The sequence below is a fragment of the Akanthomyces muscarius genome, assembly GCF_028009165.1.
Source record: "Akanthomyces muscarius strain Ve6 chromosome Unknown contig_15, whole genome shotgun sequence".
In the NCBI taxonomy this organism is placed as follows: domain Eukaryota; kingdom Fungi; phylum Ascomycota; class Sordariomycetes; order Hypocreales; family Cordycipitaceae; genus Akanthomyces; species Akanthomyces muscarius.
The window spans coordinates 116,964-144,219 of NW_026611615.1; the positions used below are offsets into that span (position 1 = coordinate 116,964).

Here is a 27,256-nt window from a genome sequence, read left to right on the forward strand (position 1 = left end):
CAGCGGTGTGGGACCGGACGAAAAGAAAAATTCTGGGGATGGGACGAACCCGCGACCGGGGTACAAGGCACGCCACCCAATTATTATTAGCTAGCACCAGTCTATTCTCTGGCAAGTTGGTGCTTCAAGTGCATGTCGGGTCCCCTCTTCCTGGGCAGGCTCCAAGCCACGCAGGACGGAGGCTAGCCGCATCAAGCTGGACCGCCGTGCTGGCGGAAATTGGACTGCGGGCTACAATGCAAAGGTGTGGGCAATTGGGTTGGTGAAGTTTGAAAGTGCGTGCGGGGGAGAGGACCGTGAGATGGGCTCCTCCTCCCACGGCTGACCTGAACCTTTTCCCCAAGGATGCCAATTGGTCGTACAGCACCATTCCGCAACGCCACTGCGCAGCCATTGGCAGGCAACTGCAAGTCTTGGGCGGGCTGCCAAGGCTGGAGGCTAGAATGGGTTTTAGGGTTTTGCCTCGGATTCGCATGTCTTGCATGTGTTGAAGCCGTACGAGGGTTATTCAACACCGGCCTGCTTCTCGCCCCTCCTAGGGTGCATAAATCCTTCGGGTATGCCCACGCCAGTAAGATCTAGACAATACAAGCGTTGCAGCCAGAGAAGCCCCACGCGAAAACCCAGACGTCGAACATGCAGTAATTTTTTCTTCTCCAGTGGAGCCATGTAATGCTTGCATTGGCTTGTCGTGCTGGACAGGTGCAGAGAGGCGTGCTTCGCCGAGGATCGACTTACAACTTTGCTGTCCGGTTTGCCACCAGTACATCAACGCACAAGCTTTTTTAATTTTGTTTTTGTGAGCAGAAAGACCGGATATGTCGCTAAATCACTTTATGCTCTTGAGTATTGTTATTTAGCTACTTTAGTATGCCGCTGTGCGTGGACTCACTCGCCAATTGCCCACTGTTCCCGCCAAGCCAGGGTAGCAGCGAGGAATGCCAGGCTGTTCATGTCAGGGTCGCTCTTTGCCCTTTCAACCAATGACTTGTACTCTTCCAGCGAGCCAAACCTGTACATCGCAACCTTGTCACCACCCGAAACGAGCTCAGCCTCGGCTGCAACTACAGACACCAGCTTCTGCGCTGCACTCCATGCTGCGTCGACGTCGCCCGCCCACCCCATGGCGCCATAAAGTCTAATCCACGAACCCTTGTCCAGTTTTGCCGCCAAAATAATATCCGTCAAGACGTCGCCCCTGGCCTGCGTGCCTTGCTTGGCAGATTGCGTCAAGGCGGTGGTTACTTCTGTCGAGAGAAACACGGCCCCGGACGGCATGATGCTCGGCTTCTCAGGAGAGCTTTGCGTCGGTTTCGCTTGCACCCTGCACTTTGTCAGGGCTTCTCGCATTGCCATTTGAGCAGGGTTAGAAATGTCCTCTGCGGCGGGAGGGCAAGTAAGCACGCAGACGTCGCTGGTCAGTGGCTCGAGCTTCCTGCTCAACACGAAGAAAGTTGTGCCATCCAGGATCCAACGCCCGCCTTTCGTGAAACGAAGCTGCTGCGCCGTCAAAAGGACCAGCCCAAGCGGCGAAGCGCCCCAGGGACCCGGTGCCAGGAGCTTGCTGCCCTGTCGTCCGAACGAGCCGGAGTCATCACCGGTGGCCTGCACAGAAATGATTCGCAGCGCACTCTTTACGCTATCCGATACCCCAGAAGCCTTGAAGAAAGCATTTGCGTGCGTCACCCCCAACAGTATTGCTTCTGTTGGACTATGTGCCTTCTGAAGACCGTGGATTACCAAACAAGGAAACTCGAGTTTCGAGTTTGACGTGGAGGAAGTGTAGACGTTGGTATGTAATGGGAAGCATTTACCACGCAGAGTCTCAAGCAGACCTTGCATAACAGCTACCTGGTCGGATGGAACCGCAATCTCGAGCACGTCCCAGAGCGGCGCAGCGGCTCGACCTCTCAGAAGCGACTGCTGCACTGCCAAGATGCCAGTCGTTGTGTCCTGCTCTTCGCTACGCGCAAACCAGTCATCCAACTTGTGCTCAGATATCGTATCATTCAAGATGGCCAGAACACTGTTGAGCTTGTCCAAGCCAATCAGGAAGAGCGGGATCACTTCATGCACCGTGTCGCGGCCCAATGCGCAGGCAGCATCGGCGACGAAATTCGCAGCCTCGCCAAGCAAGACTCGCTTTCGCAAGGCGTCGAAGCCAGCAGGCTCAACCATCTCGACCCATTTCATAAACTCGGCGTTTGTAGAAAGCGCATCAAAGAACCCTGCGTCAGCCTGCCTCATTGTCTCGGAGCCAGAGTGGTGCTTGAAGCTAATCTTAAAGTCTGTTCCCTGGCCCTGCAGCTCCAAGAAACCGTGTCGTATCTCTGAAAAGGCCGAAAGCGAAAACTTGAGCTTAGAGAGCTCGTACGCATAGTCGCCTGGCTCAAAGTCGCGCGTCTTGGCAAAGTCGCTGAGCAGGTGCACGCCTCGCGGATCTATCAGAGCGACCGGCCGCTTCGCAGACGGTCCGACGCAGCACAGAATATTGTGCAGGTTCAGGTCGCCGTGAATCTCTCCGATGAGCGTCGGAGAAATGGTGTCGATGGCGGGGTGGCTTCGCAGTTGCTCCATGACGAAGTGGAAACCCAGCAGCGTTCGGCCGTTGAGCACAATCTCGCTGCTGTCGATGATGGCGCCCAGCTCTGGCACAGCGGCACGGGCAATAGCTACGCGTCTGTCGATTCTGTCGAAATGCGCTTTCTCGATGAAATCTCTCGGAGCCTCTGTTGCAGTCTTGGGCCAGACATTCAGAGCCATTTCGCCGAGCAGCCCGCTTGTGGTATCCAGCAACAAGCTGCCGCCCATGCCCGCCATGGCAAGCTGTGCTAGAGTTTGGCTGGCCAGATAGGGAAAGTCGATGGAGAATGTCTCGTCCTCTGCCGTGAACCGCAAGGGTTTTACAAATATGTCTGTTTCTTGCACAGCGATGCTCGTCTCTAGGAACCTGTTCTGGCGCTCCAGCCACGGTCGACCATTCTCGTCAATGCCGTCGTGCGAGCACGTCTTGTGCACCTCTAGTGTGCCATCAGACTGAACAACCAAAGAAACGTTGGCGGATGAGCCACTTTCATCAAGAAGCACCGACGTGTTCTGCTGCGACTTGTCGGGCTGCTGCGCCGAGAGGAGGAGGCCGCGGGGTCCGATAACCGCTCTCACGGTAACAGAGTCCGCAACGACATCCCCAGCTCGCCAATCTTCCTTCTCTGAAATGCTATCGTTGATTGTGTCGACGGAAATGCCACTTTCTGTAATAATACTCCCTGGAACGAGAGCAGTCCAAGACGAAGCCCCTGTAGATTTGCTGATGATAGGAATGACGAGATGACGACGAAACTTGTCCGCAATTCCATCAATTTCTGAGTAGCCACCGCTTACTACAGGAGTGTCGATGCTGCTCTTTTTGTTGCCATTTCGAAGCCCATTCACTTTGAACCCTTGATTCGATTGTTGTGGTTTTTCCACGACCGGTGCACTTGCGAGCTTCGACTCAGAGTCGACCGCCATGCTGATGGCTTCGCTTGGGTGTGCGGCTGAGAGACAACCATCGCCGACGCGATGCTAGCGCGGGCCACTGGGCGTTATTATATATCCTCGCGCCTCCTGATCTGCAACAGCTTCTGGTCCGGCCTCTACGACCCTGATTATACACCGCTAATCGCAAAGTGGGTTGTTGCTATTTTCTCAGGGTCTCGACCGTCCCAAGTGCGGGGGCACAATGACAGTCTGTTACCATTCACAACCTCAATGTCGCGCAACGCTGGACCTAGTGCCCGTTGTGAAAGGTGCAACGTCAAGTCTCTGTGGACGTTGCGAACAAAAGAACACGTCCTTTCGACATGAAACATCTAATCCTTCTTTAGCCCGTAGACAGCATCTTGATGTTTGACAAGAGGCATATTTGGCTAAGCCTCTGCTTGGCATGGGTGGAGAGGAGAGGCGTAAATTATACAGAGGAATCCTGAGCAGGCCGTCTGGTCCGGAGCCAGGGTTGCTGGTAGCGTCGAATAAAAGCGGCCGCCACGGACATGCCCCAAGCTCAGGTCTCGATTGACCCCTGGGCTGACAGTTCAAGTTTGACATGCATACGAGGTTTCGCGGCTAGTACATCAACGAATATCTGGGTGTTGCTTCTTGTGGAATATTCCCGCATGCATGTCTCACGTTGTCTCGATAGGTATGATGCTCGTGAAGACTCTAACCAAGAAACTGCCAGCACGAGACGTGTTGGCGACAGCGCCCAAGGACCACGGCATATCAAAATTATGTAGTCGAGTGGCCAATGGCGAAGTTGATTGGCATGCATATGGCCCCGAGGCGGTGTTCTACGGATACACAGGCGCGAAGTAGCTGCGCCTCACTGCAGCGCGGTCTGTCTGCCAAGGCATGCCAGGGGCTAGCAAGAAAAGGCGTCAACGGCGAGGCTGCTATTCATTAGAAAAGAAAGAAATCAAAAGACAATAAAAAGAAGAAGGAAAATAAAATACCTAGTAAGGATAAAGAGGATGAGAAAGACTAAGAAGAAGAAGAAAAATTAGAGAAACAGAATATATAATTACTAATGAAAGATAGAGAATATAATAAATAAGTCACTACTTCTACTTAATAAGCGGCGTGGGTTTTCACACCTCGGGGGCGTGTCAGTTAAGGCCAAAGTGTATTTCGCCGCTAACAACGGGAGGTAGCCGGAAGACCATCCGACATTAAACTGCCGACGAACTGAAAAGAAAGCCGAAAAATACAAGATTTTGCTGCTATTGTATTTCTGATTTTAGTCGTGGCGGCAATTCGTTTCTAAAAGCTGCGGAGTCAAGTCACAGCCTGAACCATGCATCAAACGTCAAAGGCCTACGGATATCACCGGCATGAATTCTTTTTACAGTCGTGCTACCATACTTGCGCGACCTGGCATGCACGGTAGCTGGCGTGATCCGTAGATTTTGCGGAGAATTGTCGAGCCCAGAACCTCTCAAGTGGCATTTTTGCAAGCTTGCTAGCTACATACATCAGGCGGGCTGTACTCCAGACCATTGTAAAGTAAAGAGAACCCTACCCGAAAATAGACTTCTACAACGTGGTCTGTCTCTACGCTAGCCTTCGATTGCGCAGAAAAACACGCTCCAAATTGCCAGCTTCGTTTTTGTTCGGCTCCCAGACCAAATACCATACACCAGCTGTGTCTGCTTCCTCTGCATAAAACGAGGCGCTTAAGATCCCCGCGTCGTTCACGAGTATGGTGTGGCCATATACCAAAATCCGGACTTGTGACGGTGCTGCATCAGGCGCATTCTGTACCGTGATGTATTGGTGGTCATTAGTGTTAGGTAGCTGCAGGGTCCCTCTAGAGAACGGCGGCGTCCCAGTCATGTTGGCATGTACACTCCGGATGGTCTCTGTACCATCCTCGTGCCCCGACTCAACTACAAATGTGTTGGATTAGCAGGTACTACAATTCAGACTGCGTTTCTAAAGAACACCTTCCGGAGACTTGTACATACAGTATATCGGGATCAAGTCCGGTGATGTATGATTAGCCAGGAGAACGTGGCCTGCCCAAGATTTTAACGCCAAGCTCGGAGACAGGCGGCCGAATGTAATAACTCACCACCCTTGTAAAAGAGAGATCTGGCCCCGAACGCACTCTCTGAGTCATAGCCGTAAAGAGAAAAGTTGGCGGCCGCCGATGACACGGGAAGACCGACAACGGCCGCAGTGACTGCATAACCGAAAGCGTCTGCGAGGCGATGGAACATGTCTGCCTACGACCGTCTGTATCGTAGGTTGCTTTCGTTTTCTTCATAGAAATGACGAATGATGCTCATATTGAGTATTCCTGTAAAGCTTGTAGGAAGCATCCACAATATATATGTCTACCTCTTTTTCAGACCGCTTCTCGATTCACTCGATGATCAATCCGGTTTTCAGCTATGCTCGATGATGAATCATTACAAATCACCATGAAACATGCATCTGCAGCCTGATGCTAAATGGAGTGTATCCGTGATATAAATATAGAGCAGCCCTATCAAATTCTGCATAGCTGAATCCGGGGTAGTCAATAAAATGCCAATACAATGTCAATAAAATGCAGTGAAGTGGGCACGGAATCCACGCTCCCGGCAACCCCAACCCAGAACTGCAGTGCTCGGGAGCCTACCTTTTGCATGTAGAATAATCATTACTTGAGAGAATAACGTTTTGGTGATTACCAAAGTCTTCTTACATGAGTTAAAGAAGATTTAAAGCTGGGAGTGGAAAGCTGAGACAATGTTCTACAATAGTTTCGGTGTCCAGGCCATCACAGCAGCTCCTATACACCATGATCAAATATACATTTCTCTTGCTGGCAGTAACTGCTTTGCTTTTTCGGCTCTCGGTGAGCGCCTGTGTCTCGCGACCTCCATGCACTAATACTGCTGCAACACGCTCGACGTGGTGTCGTGGTTTTGACATTGACACGAACTACTATGACAAGTCACCAAAGACAGGCAGAACGAGGGAGTACTACCTTACTCTCGAACAAATCACGGCGGCCCCTGATGGCTTTCCGCGCACAATATATGCTTTTAACGGCAGTTTCCCAGGTCCGACCATTGTCGCGGACTGGGGCGACACTGTCAAGGTGCACATCACCAACAATCTGTTTGACGCCCGCAACGGCACAACGGTCCACTTCCATGGCATCCGACAAAACTATACGAATCAAATGGACGGGGTTTCCTCGATCACTCAATGTCCCGTTCCTCCCGGGAGCAGCACGACGTACGTATGGAAGGCGATCCAGTATGGGACCTCCTGGTACCATTCGCACATTGGACTGCAGGCTTGGGAAGGCGCTGCGGGCAGCATCGTCATAAACGGGCCGGCCACGGCAAACTACGATCATGATTTGGGACCTCTGTTCTTGTCTGACTGGACTCATACACCAGTCGACGCGCTGTACATGTCTGCTCTTAATCACGGTCCTCCTACGCTAGCTAACGGTCTCCTCAACGGAACGAACACATGGACACGCAACGCAGCAACGCTGGGCAAAAGGCTCGCGGTGCCGGTAAACACTGGCGAATCATATCGAATTCGACTGATCAATGGTGCAATCGATACCCATTTCAAGTTTACGATCGACAACCACACCATGACTGTGATCGCCGCGGATTTCGTCCCCATCGTTCCATATCAGACGACGGTGCTAGACATTGCCATGGGTATGTGCTCTGCCATTCCATCTCTGGCTGACTTATACGTCCAATGACTGACATCATTAGGACAACGATATGACATTGTTGTTGAGGCAGATCAGGCTTCTTTGGCAAGCAACTTCTGGATGCGCGCCATTCCGCAGTCATCATGCTCCAGCAATGCCAATGCGGACGACATACGAGGCATTATCTACTACGGAACGGAGCCCAACACACCATCAACTACATGCTACGACTATAAAGATGCCTGTGTTGACGAACCCATGGCTAGCCTAGTGCCCCATCTGCACCTTGACGCTGGCAAGCAGGACCACTCCGACGATGAAGTGGTCGGCCTTAACCGAGCTGAGGGCGTCTTCCTATGGACGATGCACTCTGTCTCATTCAATACCTCATGGACCAATCCTACATTGCTTCAGATGCACAACAACAACGCCATCGCCAGCTTCGCCACGCAAGACCATGTCATTCAGCTCGACGAGGCAAACAAGTGGGAGTATCTCATAATCCACTCCACCATTCCCGTCCCGCATCCCATTCATCTGCATGGCCACGACTTTTACATTTTGGCGCAAGGCAACGGGCCCTACGACTCGTCTGCTGCGGTGAAGCTGTTCAATCCGCCTCGGCGTGACGTTGCGGTGATCCCAGCGTCGGGCCATCTCGTCATTGCTTTCAAGACCGACAACCCGGGCGCGTGGCTGGTCCACTGCCACATAGGGTGGCACACGGACATGGGGCTTGCTCTGCAGTTTGTCGAGCAGTACGGTGTCGCCAGGGAGCTGGTTGACTATGCTCGGCTGAATCGCACATGCAAGGCGTGGAATGATTATGCCGCGGCGGAAGGCGTCGTTCAATACAAGTACGACGATGGAATATAGAAGTGCGCAACGCGAGTTTATAGACAGTGGCAGATTACATACACGAGCTATGTTAGTCCATGTTAGACAAAGAATCACCCAGGTTGCCCACCAAACTCGCGCATTCTGCGAATTAATAATGCATCTTGTTTTTCCGTTGAACTCCGTCTATGCCGAAAGTAGCCATGCTAGTTTGATCGTACAATCGTGAAATGACCTCTTATTTGACCCTTTTTCTTGCCTTTCCACCCTTCTTCTCCTTTTCTTTTTCTTTTTGCTGTTCTTTTCCCTTTTTTACTGCCGTCATGAGACTCTCAATCTCCTTGACCTGCTCGTCTTCCTTCTTCTTCTCTTCACTCTTGACATCATTGGCCTTTTCCTGCGCACGCTGCTTGGCGTGTCTCTTTTCCGTCTTTTCAATGAGCGCATCACTCTCCTCCCAGAGCTTCTTGGAAACCTCCTCGTCCTGGACCTCGGCCCGTGCGAAATCTACTTCATAGCACTCCTTGATCAGCCGCGCGCCCGTCTTCCTCGTCAGATCCGACTCCATGGCCGCGTAAAGTATCGACTGCGCGCCGCCACTTGCCGATTTGAGCAGAAGCCAAGGGAAAAAGTATCCGAGCACGTAAAAGATGAGCCCCGTGATGGACCCCCTCGTCAGCCACCGCAGCGTGCCAGGTGTGCGGCACAGGCCCGGGTCGGCAAAGACGACGCGCGCCGTCATGGGCATCTCGTCGGGGCGTTTGTAGGCGTCGAGGTGCTTCTGGTACGCGATGCCAAAGACGTTGAGCGCGAGCTTGCTGCGCCCGTACGCGCGCGACGGGGTCCAGGTCTCGGGCGTCATGGCCTCGCGGAGCGACGGCGCGCCAATGTACGACGAGCACGTGGCCATGACCACGCGAACCTCGCGGTCAAACGGCTGGGCGCGGATCGCGGGGCTCAGGATGCCCAGCAGGTGGAAGTTGGCCAGGTAGTTGACCATCCACATTTCCTCGACGCCGCCGCCGTCGACCTCCCGGCGCGCGCCGCCGGGCGGCGTCATGGTGGACGCGCACAGTATGACCATGTCGAGGCGGCGCGGGGGCGCATTGTCGATCCAGGCCGTGGCAAACTTGCGGACGCTGTGGAGGCTCGAGAGGTCGACGTGCTCGGCGTAGATGAGCTGGTTCGAGGTGCGGTCGCGCAGCTCCTGGATGTAGTCGACGAGGAAGGGGTCCGTCATGGGCGCGTGCGTGAGAAAGACGAGCTGCGCGCCGCGGCTGGCCAGCTCAAAGGCCACCTCGGCGCCGATGCCGGATGTCGCGCCCGTCATCATGACCACCTTGCCGTGCATGCGCTTGGTGGTCTCGTACGTGGTGCCCGCGGTGTAGCGCTTGATCAGGTAGAGCAGCGTCAGCGCCGCGACGGCAACGGAGATGGGCACGGCCCAGTCGCGCAGCCATTGGGGCGGACCGTGCTCGAAGAGGTAGAATATCGTGGGCACAGGCATCGTCGCGCTGTGGTGTGCGGGTTTGACGAGAGGAAACAAGGGGTCCAGGAGGCAGGCTGAGGATTTTTGGTGACGTTGGGTGCGACCCACATGAGCTTGCGACTGGAGGAAGCCTGAATCATCAATCCAGCATCTGATGCAGATCATTGGATGACCCTGCCCATGAAATATTCCTGCTTTGTAAAGTAAGGCTCTACAGCTCGACTAGACTTTGAATTTTATTCGCATATCTAAAGCTCTGCAAACAAATCTTGCATTGAACTTTTCATCACTACTATCTGGACTTAGAATACGTCCTGACCACGCTTATTCTCAACAAACTCTCAATAAAGTCGAGTTTGCCGGCGCATGCCCTCAAGCAATACCCAGCTCTTCATAAAACGCTTCATTCGAAGGTTCGCGGCCCAGAAACTCCCTCAACAGATCCATCGGCTCGCGGCTGCCACCAGGCTTGAGCACAATGTCTCGGTACCGTCTACCTGCCTGCTTGTTCATTGGATCCTTGCTGAATACTGTGCGGAACATATCTGTAGCGTACACCTGGGACGTCAAGTAACCGTACAATCCGACATCGTAACCTCCCATTATGTGGCTGAATATGGCCGCGCCGTGAGCCCAGTGGTAGTTGTCTGTATCACCCATGTCGTCCACCATGCACATGTCGTGGCGGAGTTTGTTGAACAATTTAGACACGTCCATGTTGAGGGCTTCCTCATGTGACTTGGGCTGGTGGATTGCCATGTCAAAAATGCTGTAATGCAGCATGCGCAGGTTAAGAAGAGCATCGTTGACATATCGCGTGCGGATAATGGACTGCACCATTGCTTCGGGCATCTTCTCCTCGGGGCGCGTGGCAGTGGCATGGGGGCCGCTGTCCATGTAAGACTTTTCATACTCGGTCGAAAGGTAGGACCAATGCTTGCTCAGTGCCTGGATTTGTGACGATATCCAACACCAATTTTCGAGCATTTGGGACGGTGCCTCGACAAAGTCACGCGTTGTATTAGTGCCGTGCAAGCGCCCATACTTCGTCTGCGAGACGAGATTATGGATGCCATGCCCGAGCTCATGAAACATGGTGACGACTTCACCGTGCTTTAGCAAGGATGGCTTTTTGGCAGTCGGTTCGCTAAAGTTGCACACCAGCGCTGTTGCAGGGTAGTGGCGACCGCTGCCATTGTCTGTGGAAAAGCCTTGCTGCAAGGTGTAGTTGGCAGCGCCTCCAAATTTTCCCTCACGCGGATGGAGATCGCAATAGAGATACCCGACAAAGGCAGAGCCATTGTACTCGTTGGCATCATTCCATACCGCAAAGAGTTGCACATCTGGGTGCCACACAATATCGTCGCCGTTTCCAGTCTCCGAGATGACATCCCGGTCCCTGCCTTCAACCTGCACAAAAACAAGCCCAAATAGTTCCTCAAAGATGTTGAGCATACGTGCCAGGCAAGTCTGCAGTGGAAAGTATTCTGAAACCATTTTCTGGTCCAGCTGAAAATCGCGTTCCAGCATCAGTGTACTGTAGTATGAATGCTCCCAGATGTAGTAGCGATCTGGGTCCACGCAACCTGGTTCACTGCGCTTCAGCTCTTTGAGCTTTTCAAGCTCGTTTTGGGCGCCATTTGCCAGTCTCTTTCGCAGGTCGTCCAGAAAGTCATTGACAGTTTTGGGCGTCTGGGCCATCCTGTCTTCAAGGACAAAAGTCGCATGGTCGGCATAGCCCAACATCCGCGCAGCCTCATCGCGAATCGGGATTGCTTCCTGGAGCAAGATGAGGTTCTCTTGACATTGGTTCTCATAGCCCAAAAATCTGTTTCTTGGTCAGTTTCAATCTAGCAATTGACAGTGCATGAGCTTACAATTTCTTTCGAGTTTCTGCGACCGTGCAATACTTCTGCGCGGTACGCAGTTCCGTGGGTTTGAATGTCAGTTTCATTTTGCCCTCGTTTTCGCTTGATTCTTGGCCTTTTTCAAGTGTCTCGAGAAGGTCATCTGGAACACCGCTAAGCTCCTCTGGTGTGAACCATATGCCTTCTTTTTTCTTCCCGAGATTCTTGGAAAAGGCAATGTAGAGCTCCGGCAATCGCTTCTTGATCTCTTGAAGGCGATCACGCTTTGAAGGGGGTAGGCCAAAACCCATGCGCATATAGGCTTTGTACTCCTTCTCCAGAAGGAATCGACTTTCTGCATCTAGCGCGGGGTCGTCTTTTTGCTTGCGGTAGATAGCTTCGACGAGCAGGTACAAATCTTCGCGCATGGAAGATTCAGTGGTGTAGTCGCTGAATGTCTTCTCGGCTGAAGCTGACGCTTCGCGAATTTTTGCATCTGAGGTTACAGACCGAAGAAAGCCAATGAGATTCATGTCAAGAGACATGGCACTCCTCCCTTGGACAAATGGAAGCAGCACATTCGAGAATTCTGCCTTTTCCACCGAGACATTTTTGACAATGTTATCTACCAATTCTTTGTTGCAAGCAATCACTTGCTCTGTTTTGCTGCTCAAGCTTTCGGGCGAGTGCGTGAATATCGGCGGCGCTTGCGGCGGCGGTTGGAAAGCCATTGCTGACCACCGTATCGTGCTTGGGTGACTAAATACGATACACTTGGTGTCAATGTCAACAAAAGACCTTGGCTGCAGAGTTGACAGACAGCGTGAGGATGACGCTCATGGAAACGATGAATGTGGCTGGCCTTGTGTTATTACGCGGGGAGGAATAGACGTGCGTGTGCGTTACATCGTCTGCTTGGGTCAATATCACGTCGAAGCCTTCTTGCGCTCCGCAGCCTCGCAGATGTTGGTCCAACACGGCACAGAATTGCCGCCATGCTGGCCATACTAGCTTATCTCACGCCCTTGATTCTTCGGCAGAGTACTTCGCGCATGCTGATAATGACCTTTTGTGCCGTGTGCGCCGCGTATGCCGGCGGAATTCTGGGTCAATGGCTCTTTAAACGAAGACAGGCAGCAGGAGTGGAATAGGCAGCAGGATGGTGCGGCCGCAGGTCAGGAGCACAGGGCCCAAAAGGCGGGCGGGACGTTCCGGGGGCTTGAAGAAAAGGGCGTCTCTGGGGCATTATGGACGTAATATCAGGCTCTCTATCATGCAGGTGTGCAGTCAGTAGTTGTGGCTGCATGCGGGCGTCTGTCTGTGTTGTGAAGTCGAAAGACGCCCCTCTCTGTACTAGCCTTGTCATAGCATCCCCCGCAAGCATGTGGCGGCCCAAGGCGGACCTCCAGTAACAAAAGAACCATTCGAATTTGAGGACCAATTGTCGTATAATACACCCCAATCTAAGCGCAATATAGATTTATCAAGATGCTATCTGTCAATGTAACCGCAATTCATTTGCATTTTGGCTGAAGAATTCACTCACATTCACTGTGCTTCCCCCCCCCCCCCTTCATTACCAAAATTTATGAAGTAAATGAACAAAAGTACAGTATCTTACGCTAGAGACTAATCGATATAGGCAGCTCGATGCCTCCGTCGCATCGCAAGTTGATGCATATGGCTGTAGCTGCACTTGGTGACGAGTCACATGGCGTCGGTCAGGCCGGGGGTTTCAAGTTTACTTAGACTATAGCGACATACCGATACCAAGTCCTCAAGGCACTACACTCAGTCTCTGCATTTGCACGAGGATTTAGGAAAACCGCTCCGGAAAACTAAACCGAGACTGCCTAAAGCGCATGCACTGCTCACTCCCGTGTCTTTCCAGCTCTCCCCACGGACCATCTGCCTAGCCTCGCCATCTCCTCCTCCCGATGGCTCTTAATCACCTAGATTGTACCAGTAATGTGATCCCACTCGGCGTCCCTCTTCTGTGCCTTATGCTCGCATGTAGGATTGCCGTTGTTCCATTCACCTCTGGCCACAAGCTCGGCGGCCTACACCACGCTTGTTAGCATTAAAACACTAGGATGTCAAAGTCATCATCCCATTGACTAGTGGGGAGCACTGCACTCGCCTTCATTATAGTAGCATCAGATATAGGCATAGCCATCGACAGCGCGCCAAAGGCGACAGAGCACATGGTAACAAAGTGGGAGAACTGCATGGTGATTTTGAACTGATGCGACTACAGGGTATCTGATGTGGATGTTGCTTTCTGAGAACGAACAGGAATGACAAAGGACATAGGTCGATGCTGGAGGAACTTGGTTTATATATTCCCATCACAACCTAAAGCATAAGGGTCCGAGATTTGGCGCTGCTAGCACGGGACATGAAGGAGGGTGGGGGGTGATTACGAGTGTGCGACAAGGACTGTCGAAGCAGAGCCTGTGTCGATTGCCCATCCCGTCGTTTGCCAAATTTGGTTTACGAGTGGTCTGTTGAGGGCATTCACTGCCCTCTATCCAGTCCATTCAAGTCAAACGTTCTGCGCCCCGGTGTCTCAAGGCCGGAGCGAAGGAACGCATTGCAGGTGCATGCATAGCCTAGAGTATCTTGTTAGCTGCAGAAGCTTCCCTGGACAACTCACAAACAGCTATCCGCCAATGGAAAAGGCTTGATTTCGTCGGCGACCTGGGTTGCGTATGCGTGCTTGTAACTAGCGCAGGCGCCACGGCCCCCGCGAACGCATACTACTGCCGCTGGATGGAGCTTGTCGCATACTGTTGGGCAATCTTCTGCCGCCTGCCGCTACACGGCACTAATTTGCCAGGTAAACAGATCCTTCCAGGTACTTTAGCGTGAAGCTGCAGGCCAGGTGTCATTATGTGACGCATAGTAACTGTATGTTTGATATCGTTTACTGTAAAGGCGTGTGCAGAGCACACTAGTCAGGCTACGCCATGAGAGTGGGCAGGGTTCTGCACGACCTGGATCACGGGGTAACATATTGCACGCATCAGCAAATTCGCGCAACATAACTCTTCATTTCGCTGCCTTGAAGTGATTCGATACAGCTCGCTGCAGGTGTTTTGGTTTCCCGACTGCCAGGGCCGAGGACCACCATGAGGTTTCCCTGCCCAATGGCCGGAACGTTGTCGTTCTCCATCGTGGCAATAGTTGTTTTCATCTTTATTCTTTATGCATTTTTCGAAACCCTTACTGCTAGCAGTCTTTTTTCACCTAGTCTATCCGGCAAGCTCACCACTTCTGAGCAAACACGGCATAATATCTGGGCAGACCTGAGCGTGGCCGAGACGCAGGCCCTACTCCATTACTTGCATATCGGGCCGAACAATCTCAACCTGTCGTCCCCAGCTTCTGCGACCGCATTTCGAAACTTTGTCCTTCGCACGGAACTTTTGAGACCTAACAAGTCGCAAGCGCTGAGCTACGTGGATGGAGTATCTGAAGTCAAACCGCCGCGCTGGGCTACTGTGCTCATTTACAATGGATCTGGTGTCGACGCGACTCTTGACGAGTACTCCGTCGGACCTCTGCCCCCATCGGCAGAGACCGAGATTCGCCCATTGACGTTGTACCATAACTCGGGCAAGAGCTCCAGCCCGAACTTGGTGCCGGACGGAACTTCACTTCGAGATTGGCCTTACTCGATTGCAGAAGATATATCCGACATCACCGAAAGTATCCTTGGCAGTTCCATCAACTCGGGCAACAAGTCTAGCCCAGACGGCCTGGAGATTGGGTTTCGGGACCCCTGGGTCGACAGCGATGGCAGAACCGTTCGTTGGTGCGTGTTCCAAAGGGCGGGAAAGCAATGGCAATCGAGGACCTTGCTCCCGCAAGGATTGTTCTTCAAAATAGACACGACTGGAAGAGATTCCAGGGAATGGAAAGTGCTGCATTGGTTCTATAACAACATCTTGTACAATTCTACCGAAGAATTCCGCGCTGCGTGGATGACGCCTGGTTTCGTCACTACGCCCTCAAACCTTGACGGAGAATGGACTCACATTGACAGCCTCGCGGGCTATAGCGAACCGCTCGAAGAGGATACCGCATCGGAAGGAGATGGCTCCCATAAACAGAACTTCTTGCTCGACAAAGAGCAGAAATTTGTTGTTTGGAAAGGGTTCGAGTTTCACATGGCTTTCTCCGTCGCGACTGGTCTGACGCTTTACGACATTCGTTTCCAAGGCGAGAGGATTTTGTACGAACTGGGTCTCCAGGAGGCGCTCTCTCAGTATGCAGGTAGCGATCCAGTGCAGGGCGCTGCAAAATACCTTGATTCGTTTTGGGGTATGGGAGGAACGATGTTTCAGCTGGTTCCAGGTATGCCGCGTTCCCTCACTGTCAACGTAGAAGGATATCTAATGGATTTAGGTTACGACTGCCCGGAAGGTTCGCGGTACATGGATGTTCAATTCTCATTGCGGTCCGAGATGAATATTCATCGCAACGCGATTTGCTTCTTTGAACACCAGGCTGATTATCCTCTTCAACGGCACACAACCACCTCATATGTAAGCGTCTCCAAGAACAATTACTTTGTGGTCAGGACAGTTGCCGTCGTCGGCAACTACGACTACACTATCGACTATATTTTCTACCTGGATGGAAGTATAGAAGTCAAGTTTCGAGCGAGCGGGTACATCCAGGGCGCCTATTACGTCCCAGGCGAGAGCGAGACATATGGCTATCGTGTCCACGACCAATTCGCCAGCAGCCTCCACGACCACGTCATCAACTTCAAAGCGGACTTTGACATTCTCGGCCAACAAAACACATTCGTGCGTGTCAACATTGAGCCCACGACCGCGCGGTATCCGTGGGCCCCTGGTGAAGACCGCAGCACGATGAAGCTTAACCGGCGCGTCGTCGAAACCGAGACCGGGCTCAACTGGCCCGCCAACTCGGCGTCTCACTTTGTCGTCTTGAACAATGACTCGTCGAACAGTTGGGGCGAGAAGCGCGGCTACCGCATCATGCCTGGCAGCGGCATGGGAGCGCCCGCGCACCTCACCTTCCAAGGGTCCGAGGCTTTGGGTCGCGCGGCCGAGTGGGCTCAGAAGGACCTTTGGATCTCGAGGCAGAAAGACACCGAGGCGCGGAGCAGCACTCCTGCAAGCAACTTCATCCAAAATGACCCGATGATTGACTTTAGCAAGTTCATCGACGGCGAGGCCGTGGTGCAGGAAGATCTGTAAGTCCCTGAAGGCGTGGCTTCGGAATTCCAAGTAGCTAACTTTTCTCCTCGCCTCAGGGTCGTGTGGTTCAACCTGGGCAATCACCACGTTCCCCATTCGGGCGATCTCCCAAACACGTTGCAGCACACGAGCGCCAGCTCTGTGTGGTTCATGCCGTATAATTTCCACGATCGCGATCCGAGCAGAGGAAAAAGTGATAGTATTAGGCTTCGGGCGCCGACAGTACACTACCAGTCACTCGTTCGTGACGAGGGCACTGAGCCGCTAGAATGATGCGCTGCACGAGAAGACTGGTCTGAACAGCTGCTTATTCGCAAATATATCAAACTGTGTAGTCTTTTTAGCTGGTAGTCTGCTCTATATGTCATTGGCATAACTCCAGAATCTTTGTTGAAAAGAGTCCTCCATCCTACTGACACTTCATGTGCCTTTATTTCTTTTCGCTGGTGTCATGCTCGTGCTCTTTAGACGCATCTTCTGCCTGGGCGGTATCATCATACTCGGGAGGAGGCACCGAATAGAAGGCTGTGAGATCCGTAATGTTTTTCAAGTTATCAGCTTCAGTATAGCGTTGGTTTTCTGCACGACAAACTTGTATTAGACATAGACGTGCATGAGAAAAAGTAACTCGTGCTGGGGGGGGGAGAGCTTACCCCATCTAGGAAACTTGGCCAGCTCGTCCCATTCTTCTTTTCTAATGTGAGCCATTGCTTTGTAGAAATCGCGGGTGGGCATGTAAATCTCCCTACGCTCGCCCTCGTCATTTGTGTAGACCATCTTGTTTGGGTGGTGCACCACCTTGCATTCCTCGGATGCATACATGTCAGATGAGCCGATGATTCTCTTGCGCGCGCCAGCGGTATACCACTGATTGGCACAGCTGTGTGAGCCTTTCCGGCAGCTGTCGATAGAAAATGCGTAGGAATGGTTGCCGGTCTGGCAGTTGTTGCAAAAAAGCCGACCGCAGCTGGCGTTGGCCCAGTGTTAGCGCGAACATGTCAGATGCGGCACGGCACGTAGACGGTGAAGTCAACTTACAAAGGCTCTTATGCAGTACAGAACCCTCCTTGTCCTTCAAAGTCGCACTGGATGCGCCGCAGTGCGAGATTGCAGGCCGTGCCGGTGACGAAGATAGGTCGCTTGTGGCGACGGAAGTAAGTAAACGGTCAAGGCTGCTGTGCAGGAGCTAGGCTAAGGCATGGTGGCGAGTTGTGGTCGATCCCGTTAATGTACACCGATTAGACAGCAAAGGTAATTATGCACTAGCTCACTTTATTCATCTGCGCTTGGACAACAAAGTGGACTGGCTGGCTTTATACGATCTCGATGGGCATTATTGATTGTAACCGGAAGGCATTGCAATATTGAGATATCCCGACGGACTTGCGCAGGTGACGATGAGATACGCCGCGAGTGGATGGAAGTTGGCCTACTTGAAGAGACTTAAGACGAGCAGTAAGAAGCACCTAAATTGAGATTGTGCCCGCTCCCCAAGTACAAGCTCATGCTTCGCAGAGTGCAGCGATAGCTGTTATACGGATAAAAACGAAATGATGGCTATTTTCTTTGAAAGCTGTCCTCGTTTCGCGCAGTCAAAACGTAGCACTCCTTCATCGCAAAGGAGAAATGAAAAGAAGAAAAAGGTTAACCGTTCGTTCGTCCCTGGTGAGCACAATAATTAATTTGTTCATCAAAGACAAGAAAGCGACAGTCAATGCGGTTATATGCGAATTTGGCGCACCTACACGGTACATACGGCCACAGGCAGTAGAGAATACCGCGTCCCGTTTGCTCCGCTGAAGTCAAGCTACTGACCGGCAGATTAGTAGTTGGGTCGGTGACGACCAGCGAACACCGGCTGCTGTATGTTGTTTTTTGCATTTTTGCTTCTTTTTATTCGATTCTTCCATCGACGAAACCGCCGCATCTGCTTGGTTTGGTCGCGACCTCATATAGCCTAGAGGTCACTGTGTAGGCGGCCTGCAGCCAGCACAGATGAAAGTGTGGGGTACACGGCTCTTACAACTTCAGCCGAGGCCCATTGGCTTTTGGGCAAACTAATACTTATTATTACCTGCCAACACATTAGAACAACTCATACGTGCAAAGTCCAGCTCATCTTCTTTCTTATCAATAAACGATTTTGGCTTGAACGCCGTCATGACAGCAAGCACCGTGTTATACGAGCCGAGCAATGAAGGCATTACAACCATCACCATTAACAGGCCGGCAGTCAGAAACGCCGTCAACCATGCCACATCACTGAAGCTGGCAGAAGCTTTTCAAAAATTCGAAAACGACGCTTCCCAGAAAGTATGCATATTCACTGGCGCGGGCACCAATTTTTGCGCCGGCTATGACCTGCACGAAGTAGCCGGCAACAGTACCGGCGAGGTCGCTGTCGGCCCGGTCGACAAGGTCAACGGAGCTTTCGGTCCCATGGGCCCGTCACGCATGCAACTGAGCAAGCCCATCATCGCCGCCATCTCTGGGCATGCCGTTGCCGGTGGACTAGAGCTCTCGCTCCTCGCGGACATGCGCGTGGTCGACACCACCGCCGTCTTTGGCGTTTTCTGTCGTCGCTTCGGTGTTCCACTCATCGACGGCGGCACGGTACGACTGCCCAAAGTCGTCGGTCAAGGCAGAGCACTAGACATGATCCTTACAGGCCGACCTGTCGATGCACAGGAAGCGCTCGCCTTTGGCCTGGCCAACCGCGTGGTGCCCAAGGGACAGGCGGTCGAGGCGGCGCGCGCGCTGGCTCGCAATTTGCTTGGCTTCCCGCAAAAGTGTATGCAGGCAGATTTAGTGTCTGCCCACTACAGCGCATATGATTCACCAAGTCTCGAGGATGCGCTACGATTCGAATTCGAGAGGGGGGCTTTGGTAGTGGCCGAGGAGAGTGTGCAAGGGGCTAAGAAGTTTGACAAGGGCGCAGGCCGAGGAGGGAAGTTTGAAAAGGGAAAACTCTGAATAATTAAACTGCACAAATAAAACTGGAAATATGACAATCATTTGAGCTCTGCGATCAACTTCAACCTTAAATAAGACAAGTCTTGGGAAGCGCTGGAGCGCAGACGGCAGGAGGTGAGGCAGGCACGGCGAATTCGCCATGGTCGGTCCAGTGACTGCCCGCAATGGGAGCTATCAGTAGTTCTGCTACAAGGCTATGAGTAGTCATTGTGAAAGTGACACATTCGATATTGTAACAGTGCCTGCTCCCAGGTGGTTTTGTGGAGGATCCTGCGATGCCCACTACGCTGGTTAGTGATGAGGCTAAGCAGCCAGGCTGCTGGTCGACGTAGCGACATTCGCTTGTAGCTGCAGTACCGGGCCCGGATCAACGACAGCAGGCTTGCGCCACCTCCGAATTGCAAATTCGGATTGCTCCATCTCACTTACGATAGGTACTTTCCCAGCTCTCAAGCTGCCATGTGCCACTCTCGGCGATTCGGCGTGGCGTTGGACTACAGTGTGTGCCGTACTGCCGAATGCCTCGCGGATATTCAGAGTACTGTTCAATTGCTCTCCGCTCCGAAACATGTGTTCGACGTATATCACGAGTAGCTAATGACCGTACTTGACTGAATGCCATTTCATTTTCTCGGGGGCAGAGTATCCGGCACCGTCTCCAAAGTCGCCCATGTTCTTGCCCGGATCACACATGACATGAATCTCATATCAATCAGCAAACAGCTCAGACTATGGACTTTGGCAACTTGACAGACTCTGTCTTCGTAGCGAGTATTCGCACGTTATTTTTCAAGACTTTGAATGTTTTTCTTTTCTTAAACTATCATAACGCCGTGTTGTGTGATGTCCATCAACACTCATCCGCGGCCAAATCCAGGTTCGACTCGGACTGCACCGTAATGTTTCAAGAATTGACCCCAGATCACTTTTCCTTTGCCGTTGCTTGTCGCTTTCTGTCCAACAGCTATGGGCCACAGAACACGGCCAGCGCCATCGCCCCATCCAATCGGTCGCTCGCCACCGAATGCATCCTCAAACTCGGGCGCCGCGCTCATATAGCCAGGATCAACCGTATTCATGGCGACTCCATACTTCTCCCATGCTTCTGCAGCTTCCGTCTCTGTAATCATATTCAAAGCAGCTTTTGACATATTTGTGTGCACATGCTTTCCTCTCTTGGCCGAATGTCCCTTTCTGTTTTCAAATATGCCTTCCCTGGACGAGACATTCACAATGTATCCGCAGCGTTCGCCCGCACCCTCTTTTCGCCGCATCACTGGCAGAAGCTCACGAATGAGAATCAACGGTACAAATGTGTTGACGCTATGAGCGCTGATCAGGTCTTCGTAAGGTATTTCATGCAGGCTCTGGACCCATGATGACTTGGAGTAAGGAACGACGATAGTCGTGCTTTTGACGGGAGCGGCAACATCCTGCGATCCAAGCAGGCCAGTGAAAGACGCGGTTTCAATGCTTGAGTCGTTCGCACCCCGCAATCTTGGTGTATAGGGTGTGCTCTGTAGCCAAAGGGCTTGCCAACTTCCCATCGAGTCTCCAAGAAGATCACGCTCCCTATTGATGGCAGTAACCTCAGCCTCTTTTCTGTCTGCAAGAGTCTGCGCCGCGTTGTTGATCAAGATATCCAGTATGCTAGAGTTTTGATCAAGGATATTCTTGACTTGTCGTGTCAGTGCCATGGCATCCACCGCAGAGCGGAAGTCCGCGCCGATGATTTTCAAGCGTGCTTCCCACGTCTCGCTATCCGCTTCACGCCGGTATCGCATGACAGCATCGGCAGGATATCGCGTTGAGACTATGACAAAGGCGCCGCATCGTAAAAGTCGAAGAGCTGTGTGGAAGCCTAAATTGACGCGCCCACCAGTGACAAGAGCCGTGCGGCCCCGGAGCTGAAGGTTCCGTGGAAGCGACATGCGAGAAGCGGACAGGTTGAAGTCCCCGCATGCCTTGCACAAAGCCGGCAAAAATGGATGACTTTCATGGCGGCGAAGACGGCATATATAGCACACAGCGACGTTCGCGCGGTCGGCATTCGATGCAGGGCTGTAGGAAGAAATTTTGATGTTCGCGTGGACTCCTTTGTCTTGGTTGATCTTTGATCGAACCTCAGATAATACTCGGTGGATACTGCCATCTTGGTCGTCTTTTGTCAAAAGTAGATTTTCCAGTATTCTCTCGCATACTCGCAACTCCTCATCGGATGTCATCTTATTCTGAGGTGCGGAAGCTTGCTGACCCTCGCTGGAAGGTAATTCGGCTGCGGCGTCCGCTTCAGACATCCCGTCCTCCGGGGACGAGCAGTCTCTGGAAAGCGGGTTCGACTGAAGCACACTTACAACTTTTTGCAGCACGCTTTCAAATATCAATGTACGTGTTTCAGGCCCAAGCTCGCGCGAGGGGAACATTTGCTGTAGCAGCTCTTTCTTTCGGAGGGGAGTCAAAGCGGAGATATACAGCGCAAGCAGACTTGGCTGTTTAGACCGGACTTTGCGATTATTCTCATCGCAGATCTTTGAGTCGATTTGAAGTTGCGTTGCAATTTCAGATACCGGGGCTCGGTGCACGAATTCTTCGTAGTCGACAGCGTCCATAGTTGCCCGCGATGCAGACTTGGAAAACACAGGCACTGAAGACACGAGGGCATTCGTGTAGGATGCCTGATATTCGCCCGGAAACTGAGAGCGAATCCAGTTGACACACTTGGTGAAAGCAGTAAGCCATTCAAGCTCTTTCGGACGAGCAGGCAAGGAGACATTCTGATCTGGCCGGAACACGAAACAAGTCTGGCCATTCATACGCGCTACCCGGCTCATAGAATTGCTCGAATAAGAATAGATGTCATTGAAGCCTAATTCTGCGATATTGAAAAGGGATAGCATTTCGGAAGGAATTATAGGGTCGTTCTTGGTCGGATCGTATGTACCTCTGAATTTGGAGAAGAGGTCGAAACACCAATTGTACGGCACCAAGCAACAGTGCGCGTAGCGAAAGCGAAACCACGACCGACCAACAAAAAGTTTCTGCCGGCCGTAGTGGATCTTTTTTAGCCTTGCGTAAATTGGCAAGTGAGAAGCTTTGCGAGCATCCATACGCAAGTTGCGGGCAATGTGTGGTTGACGAGTTGGGTCCATGAGCTGCGGGGCCAGAGGCATCTTCAGCAGTTCTGGAAAATCGTCAAATAGCTGTGCCAAGACGATGAGTTCATCACTCTGGGTTTTTCGAAGCATTTCCAACGCCTTGATAATCCACGGCAGGACGAGCATGGCGTCCTGGAAAGTCCATTCATGAGTATGGAGAGCGTCTGCGGCCTGGTCGAGGAAGTCCAGACTGGGTGGCGAAGACGTGTAATCAGAGGCTGAGAATGCGTCTGTGCGCATTTTCTTGAAGCTTTCAGGCAATCTCTTCTCTTTGATCAAGGAGGACAACAAGGTGGCCGGCAAATACATGCACGCAGCGCGACGGTCAGCCCTCTTAAGGCCACGGCCCCACGGTGCACTTTCAACGATGCGGAAGCCTGGCGGATATACCTGGCGATCATCTCCAAGGAAAGCCATAAAGCTAACGGTAAATTGCTTCTCCAAGACTCCCAAGGTATGGCTTGCCGGGTCTTCTGGCTTGGAAGTCACCGCCCGACAGTGGAGTTTGACGCTGAATTCAGACCATTGCTTCACTGTCGTCATCTGCATGTAGTCGCGGCCGCACCAGAGCATAGAAAGCCGATTCGCGGCAATCCAAAGCGCCGCAAGTCTTTCGCCGTGGTGCTGAAACAGCCATGCCCAGGTGGGTGAGATTCGGATCGCATCGTGAAGGGAGGCGCCGGCAGTGCTCGCGCACTGCAGCTGTAGAATATGATGTAGCGGCAACTCCGCCAAAACAGGCTCAATCAATTCGAGAGGCAGAGCCGAGAGCTGAGCAGCGATTCGGGCTATTCTTTTCGTGGAGACGGGATACTCGTCCCCTCCAGATATTAGCGCCATCGCTTTGAAGTTTTTTAATCAGATCATAATTTCTTGTAAGCAGGCGAAGGCGATGCCGCTCTTTAAAGCCAAGTGTGTTTAGGCAACGGTGACTCAGGCGAGTAAGCGCACGTCTTAGTCGCGCAAATGCCCGCCTTTCAGTGTCACTCGGTCGTGTCGAGCGCGCCCTTTCGAAGTAAGGATTGTCAAGAGATTCGTTTAGAATCATTTAGAATGTGGATTTGCGCAAGGCAGCCTATAGCAATGCGGAACTTTTGTTATATTACCGCCTTTTCTTGGCTTCCCTGCCGCACGTATAAGTGGAACGAGGCGTATTCAAGATGATCATCCACTCTAAAACTATGTGAGATTTCGCCTTGATATACCAAGGCGAAAGGAAAAATATAACTAGAATGCGAGGAGTTAAGCTAGCAGGATGCCGATTGTCGGCGGGTTCAAAATGTCTGTACTAGCACGCAGGCGACCGATCGAACGACCCGAAAACACTTACAAGGTTTTTCTTTTTCTATATATTTCACGTTTGTTTTTGGGGGGGGGGGGGGGCGCAGGTTACTTGCCTGTTTTTTCAGTTTGTCCTAGCCTTCTAATTTATGTTCGCTTTGTTTGCACGCTCGTTTTGCACTCTATTAACTGTGAGACAAATCACCCGGTTTGTCGACTCTAGATAGTTATGTCAAGTGCCCACCAGGCTGCCGCACCCCGTCTGATATACATGAATTGATCAACTAACCGGTCAAGATGGATTCCTTCGTCTGAATATGAGCTGTTTAAGCTTTGAAGTTTCCTTAATCGTGACGTGGCGCTGGAAGGTGGCTGTCGTAGTGTAAAATCTGGTCTCTAGGGTAAGCTACTAGGCGACGGGCGCGCGCCGTTGGTCGGCCTCTACCAGACATATTGAGAGCACTCTTGCATTTGGGGTAAGAATCTCATCTCAGAAGTCATCCAATGCTCGGTCTGGAGTTTTTATATATTTCCGAGCTTTTGTCATGATATGCCGAAGTCTTGTTTGCGGTTGGCCACTCGTTGCTGTCACGTGCGGTGATGGCTCGGGACTGACGTCGCGACCCGCACAGCACATGGAGCTTGCTGCTGAGCTTCGCCCTGTCATCCGGTCATACCTCATCTCCAACTGTGCCGACTGCTGCATTCCCGACCGCTCATACCTCGCCAAATACTGCAATTGTGCCGGAAGACAATTAATCTCGACTGGAACTGCTTTTATACCTCTTGAACTACAGCCTGTAGGCTGATGGAGCTATCTTTGTAACGCTCGACGGGTAAAGCCCCAACTTTCAATCATCCATCATCGACATCCGACGCGACTACACCACAATGGCTTCACTGTATTCAGGTTTTCGGGTATGACTGCGATTTTCCTACATTAGCTGGTCAATTGGGCCTCGCCTAACGTGTCCGATAGACCGCATCGATAAGCACCATCCGCCTGTCCCCCCCTTGCTCAACACTTTCTGCGCAGAGATCAGTACTACGCAGTGACAAGCATTCGCGCCGCCAATTTGGCCTTGCAGGCACCCGGAAATTTTCGAATTCAGCGATTCTTCAAGACGCGAACCCTCGAAGCGCTTCGACCGAACAGAAGGATGACGCCAGCATTGCCAGCGCAGAGACGGATGCGCCTCTACTGAAGAAGCGCGAAAAAGAGTCGGCCAAGGGCAAATATAACTTATACGGAGATGACTGGGAAGAATCTGTGGACTTCGCGATCAAGTCTTTCGAGGACTTACCACATCGCCTGTTTGGCGTGAACCAGCACATGATTATCAACTACGAGCTAAAAGAGGCTTTGCGTGTGATGCTGCGGCAATTCAACGCGCCCATCGTCTATTGCTTCGCATATGGCTCCGGCGTGTTTCCGCAAGGGGATCTTGGCCGCAGCATCAGCGAGGCCGACTTTCGTGCTGTGCATCCCAAGCCTCCGGATGCACTGGTCAAGGCGCAGAAAGGATCGCCCAAGATGATTGACTTTATCTTTGGCGTCTCGCATACCCAGCACTGGCATTCGTTGAATATAAAGCAACACCGCAAACATTACTCTGGAATCGCCTCACTAGGCTCGGGCGCCGTCTCTCATGTACAAAACTGGGGCGCTGGTGTCTACTTCAATCCTTTCATTGAAATGAACGGCATGTTGATCAAATACGGTGTCACGAGTATCGACAACCTGGTTCACGACCTCTCCACTTGGGACAATCTATATCTTGCGGGCCGTCTGCAGAAGCCCGTCAAGATTCTTCGCGATCACCCACAAGTCCGTCTTGCCAACCAGCACAACTTGATTGCTGCGCTGCGCACGGCTATGCTTCTTCTGCCCCCGGACTTCACCGAGGGTGAGCTCTATAGCACCATCGCAGGCTTGAGCTACCTTGGCGATCCTCGTATGGCCCTTCCTACCGAGAACAAGAGCAAAGTCGACAACATCGTCAACAACAATGTTGTACACTTCCGTCGTTTGTATGCGCCATTGGTCAAGACATTGCCCAATGTCGAATTTACAGGACCTTGCCGACTAGATGATGAGGAATGGGTGCTTGATCCCAATGGCGACAATAAACTGCAGCAAGATATGGACCCAATTAAACGCGGCAACATGGTACGACGCCTTCCTTCGAGCTTCCGCCAACGCCTTTACTTTCAGTATCAGAAAAAGTTTGCTATTCCCCGTGAGGAATTCTCCATTATGATGAAAGCGACTCGGGATGATGATCCGTCATCCAACAAGCGACGCCAAGGCGGCGAGTTCGATCGAAGAATAGCCGCCGATAAGCCAGAAGAGCTCCAAGCTCTCGTTCGCCAAGTCATCAAGCAGACGGTCAACTGGCCGAGTACCAGTCAGAGTATCAAGGGCCTCCTGATGGGTGGCTGGGGCAGAACATATCGCTATCTGAAGGAAAAGTATGACAAGTGGAACCAAGGAAAGAAAAGCGAGACCAAAAAGAGAGCGGATGCGAAAAACGCGGAGAAATAGACTTGCTCGAGACGCGGCCTGGGGAGAAAAAAAGGGAATTTGTGAGGAAGGAGACGCCTCGACAGCACGATGAGGCGAGTCGACGGGAATTTATCTGATAGAACAATTTGGGCAACTGTACAAAATTGGGGCAAGAATCATAGACTACTAATCGATGAGCGTTAAATACACGGCATCAGGTAAACGGATCGTGTACCAGTAGTTCGTCCCCGGCTGTGCTGTGCCAAGGCTGCGGTGCCGTGCACCAACTCAAGTGTCATTTCCCGACATATTGGCAGTCGTGCGATGAATGCCATTGTGAAGCTTCTCAGTCAAATTACGCCATTTAATTTACTCTGGGGGATCCGCCATTCTGCGGAAAGCGAGATGAGATTTTGAACACCGCAGGGGGAACCCTGTCAATACTGGACTGGGGGTTACTTGGGCAACTAGGCTGATATGGTTCTTCTCGTTAGGCGAATACTTGGCGCAGAGATCCTCAGCTGGGATTTCTAAACACGTGAGTACCAGTCTCTAATTGAAGCAGTGCCATCAACAACCGCCTTGTAGACACCGTCGGTAGAAGTGTTCGGCCCCAATTTGCAGTACCTGGGTGGACGGTTGACCGGGCGGCGTATTTTTGATGGGCCAGGAATGAGCCCGGCCAACGGCGGCAAGATTACCAGTGACTGCAGTATGAATGATAGCA

General features: G+C 52.1%; 10 protein-coding genes across 11 annotated transcripts; 4 read left to right on the forward strand and 6 right to left on the reverse strand.

Moving 5' to 3' along the window:
* Nucleotides 1-888: 888 nt before the first annotated feature.
* On the reverse strand, nucleotides 889-3,510 carry LMH87_007769 (uncharacterized protein; the record flags this gene model as incomplete). 2 transcript variants are annotated; one of them, XM_056199295.1, is made up of 2 exons in its annotated part: nucleotides 889-3,070; nucleotides 3,163-3,185. In XM_056199295.1, 2 exons carry the CDS (start codon nucleotides 3,183-3,185, stop codon nucleotides 889-891), a joined length of 2,205 nt encoding a protein of 734 aa, XP_056057634.1. The 2 variants fall into 2 exon arrangements, with proteins under 2 accessions (XP_056057634.1, XP_056057635.1); XM_056199296.1 differs by having other exon boundaries at nucleotides 889-3,510.
* A 1,578-nt stretch (nucleotides 3,511-5,088) lies between these two features.
* Nucleotides 5,089-5,756, reverse strand: LMH87_007770 (uncharacterized protein; the record flags this gene model as incomplete). The annotated part of the gene is made up of 3 exons (XM_056199307.1): nucleotides 5,089-5,423; nucleotides 5,502-5,552; nucleotides 5,609-5,756. The coding sequence occupies 3 exons, from the start codon at nucleotides 5,754-5,756 to the stop codon at nucleotides 5,089-5,091; spliced, it is 534 nt and encodes a 177-aa protein (XP_056057636.1).
* Nucleotides 5,757-6,322: 566 nt separating this feature from the next.
* LMH87_007771 (uncharacterized protein) lies at nucleotides 6,323-8,083 on the forward strand (the record flags this gene model as incomplete). Its single annotated transcript, XM_056199318.1, has 2 exons — nucleotides 6,323-7,208; nucleotides 7,269-8,083. The coding sequence occupies 2 exons, from the start codon at nucleotides 6,323-6,325 to the stop codon at nucleotides 8,081-8,083; spliced, it is 1,701 nt and encodes a 566-aa protein (XP_056057637.1).
* A 199-nt stretch (nucleotides 8,084-8,282) lies between these two features.
* Nucleotides 8,283-9,551, reverse strand: LMH87_007772 (uncharacterized protein; the record flags this gene model as incomplete). Its single annotated transcript, XM_056199329.1, has 1 exon — nucleotides 8,283-9,551. The coding sequence occupies one exon, from the start codon at nucleotides 9,549-9,551 to the stop codon at nucleotides 8,283-8,285; it is 1,269 nt and encodes a 422-aa protein (XP_056057638.1).
* Nucleotides 9,552-9,905: 354 nt separating this feature from the next.
* Nucleotides 9,906-12,111, reverse strand: LMH87_007773 (uncharacterized protein; the record flags this gene model as incomplete). Its single annotated transcript, XM_056199340.1, has 2 exons — nucleotides 9,906-11,361; nucleotides 11,411-12,111. 2 exons carry the CDS (start codon nucleotides 12,109-12,111, stop codon nucleotides 9,906-9,908), a joined length of 2,157 nt encoding a protein of 718 aa, XP_056057639.1.
* A 2,418-nt stretch (nucleotides 12,112-14,529) lies between these two features.
* LMH87_007774 (uncharacterized protein) lies at nucleotides 14,530-16,887 on the forward strand (the record flags this gene model as incomplete). Its single annotated transcript, XM_056199351.1, has 3 exons — nucleotides 14,530-15,739; nucleotides 15,791-16,610; nucleotides 16,671-16,887. 3 exons carry the CDS (start codon nucleotides 14,530-14,532, stop codon nucleotides 16,885-16,887), a joined length of 2,247 nt encoding a protein of 748 aa, XP_056057640.1.
* A 157-nt stretch (nucleotides 16,888-17,044) lies between these two features.
* LMH87_007775 (uncharacterized protein) lies at nucleotides 17,045-17,894 on the reverse strand (the record flags this gene model as incomplete). Its single annotated transcript, XM_056199362.1, has 5 exons — nucleotides 17,045-17,193; nucleotides 17,268-17,481; nucleotides 17,577-17,581; nucleotides 17,653-17,800; nucleotides 17,886-17,894. The coding sequence occupies 5 exons, from the start codon at nucleotides 17,892-17,894 to the stop codon at nucleotides 17,045-17,047; spliced, it is 525 nt and encodes a 174-aa protein (XP_056057641.1).
* Nucleotides 17,895-18,774: 880 nt separating this feature from the next.
* On the forward strand, nucleotides 18,775-19,587 carry LMH87_007776 (uncharacterized protein; the record flags this gene model as incomplete). The annotated part of the gene is made up of 1 exon (XM_056199375.1): nucleotides 18,775-19,587. One exon carries the CDS (start codon nucleotides 18,775-18,777, stop codon nucleotides 19,585-19,587), a length of 813 nt encoding a protein of 270 aa, XP_056057642.1.
* An 857-nt stretch (nucleotides 19,588-20,444) lies between these two features.
* LMH87_007777 (uncharacterized protein) lies at nucleotides 20,445-23,582 on the reverse strand (the record flags this gene model as incomplete). Its single annotated transcript, XM_056199386.1, has 1 exon — nucleotides 20,445-23,582. One exon carries the CDS (start codon nucleotides 23,580-23,582, stop codon nucleotides 20,445-20,447), a length of 3,138 nt encoding a protein of 1,045 aa, XP_056057643.1.
* A 1,332-nt stretch (nucleotides 23,583-24,914) lies between these two features.
* Nucleotides 24,915-26,568, forward strand: LMH87_007778 (uncharacterized protein; the record flags this gene model as incomplete). Its single annotated transcript, XM_056199397.1, has 2 exons — nucleotides 24,915-24,941; nucleotides 25,003-26,568. 2 exons carry the CDS (start codon nucleotides 24,915-24,917, stop codon nucleotides 26,566-26,568), a joined length of 1,593 nt encoding a protein of 530 aa, XP_056057644.1.
* Between the last annotated feature and the right edge of the window lie 688 nt (nucleotides 26,569-27,256).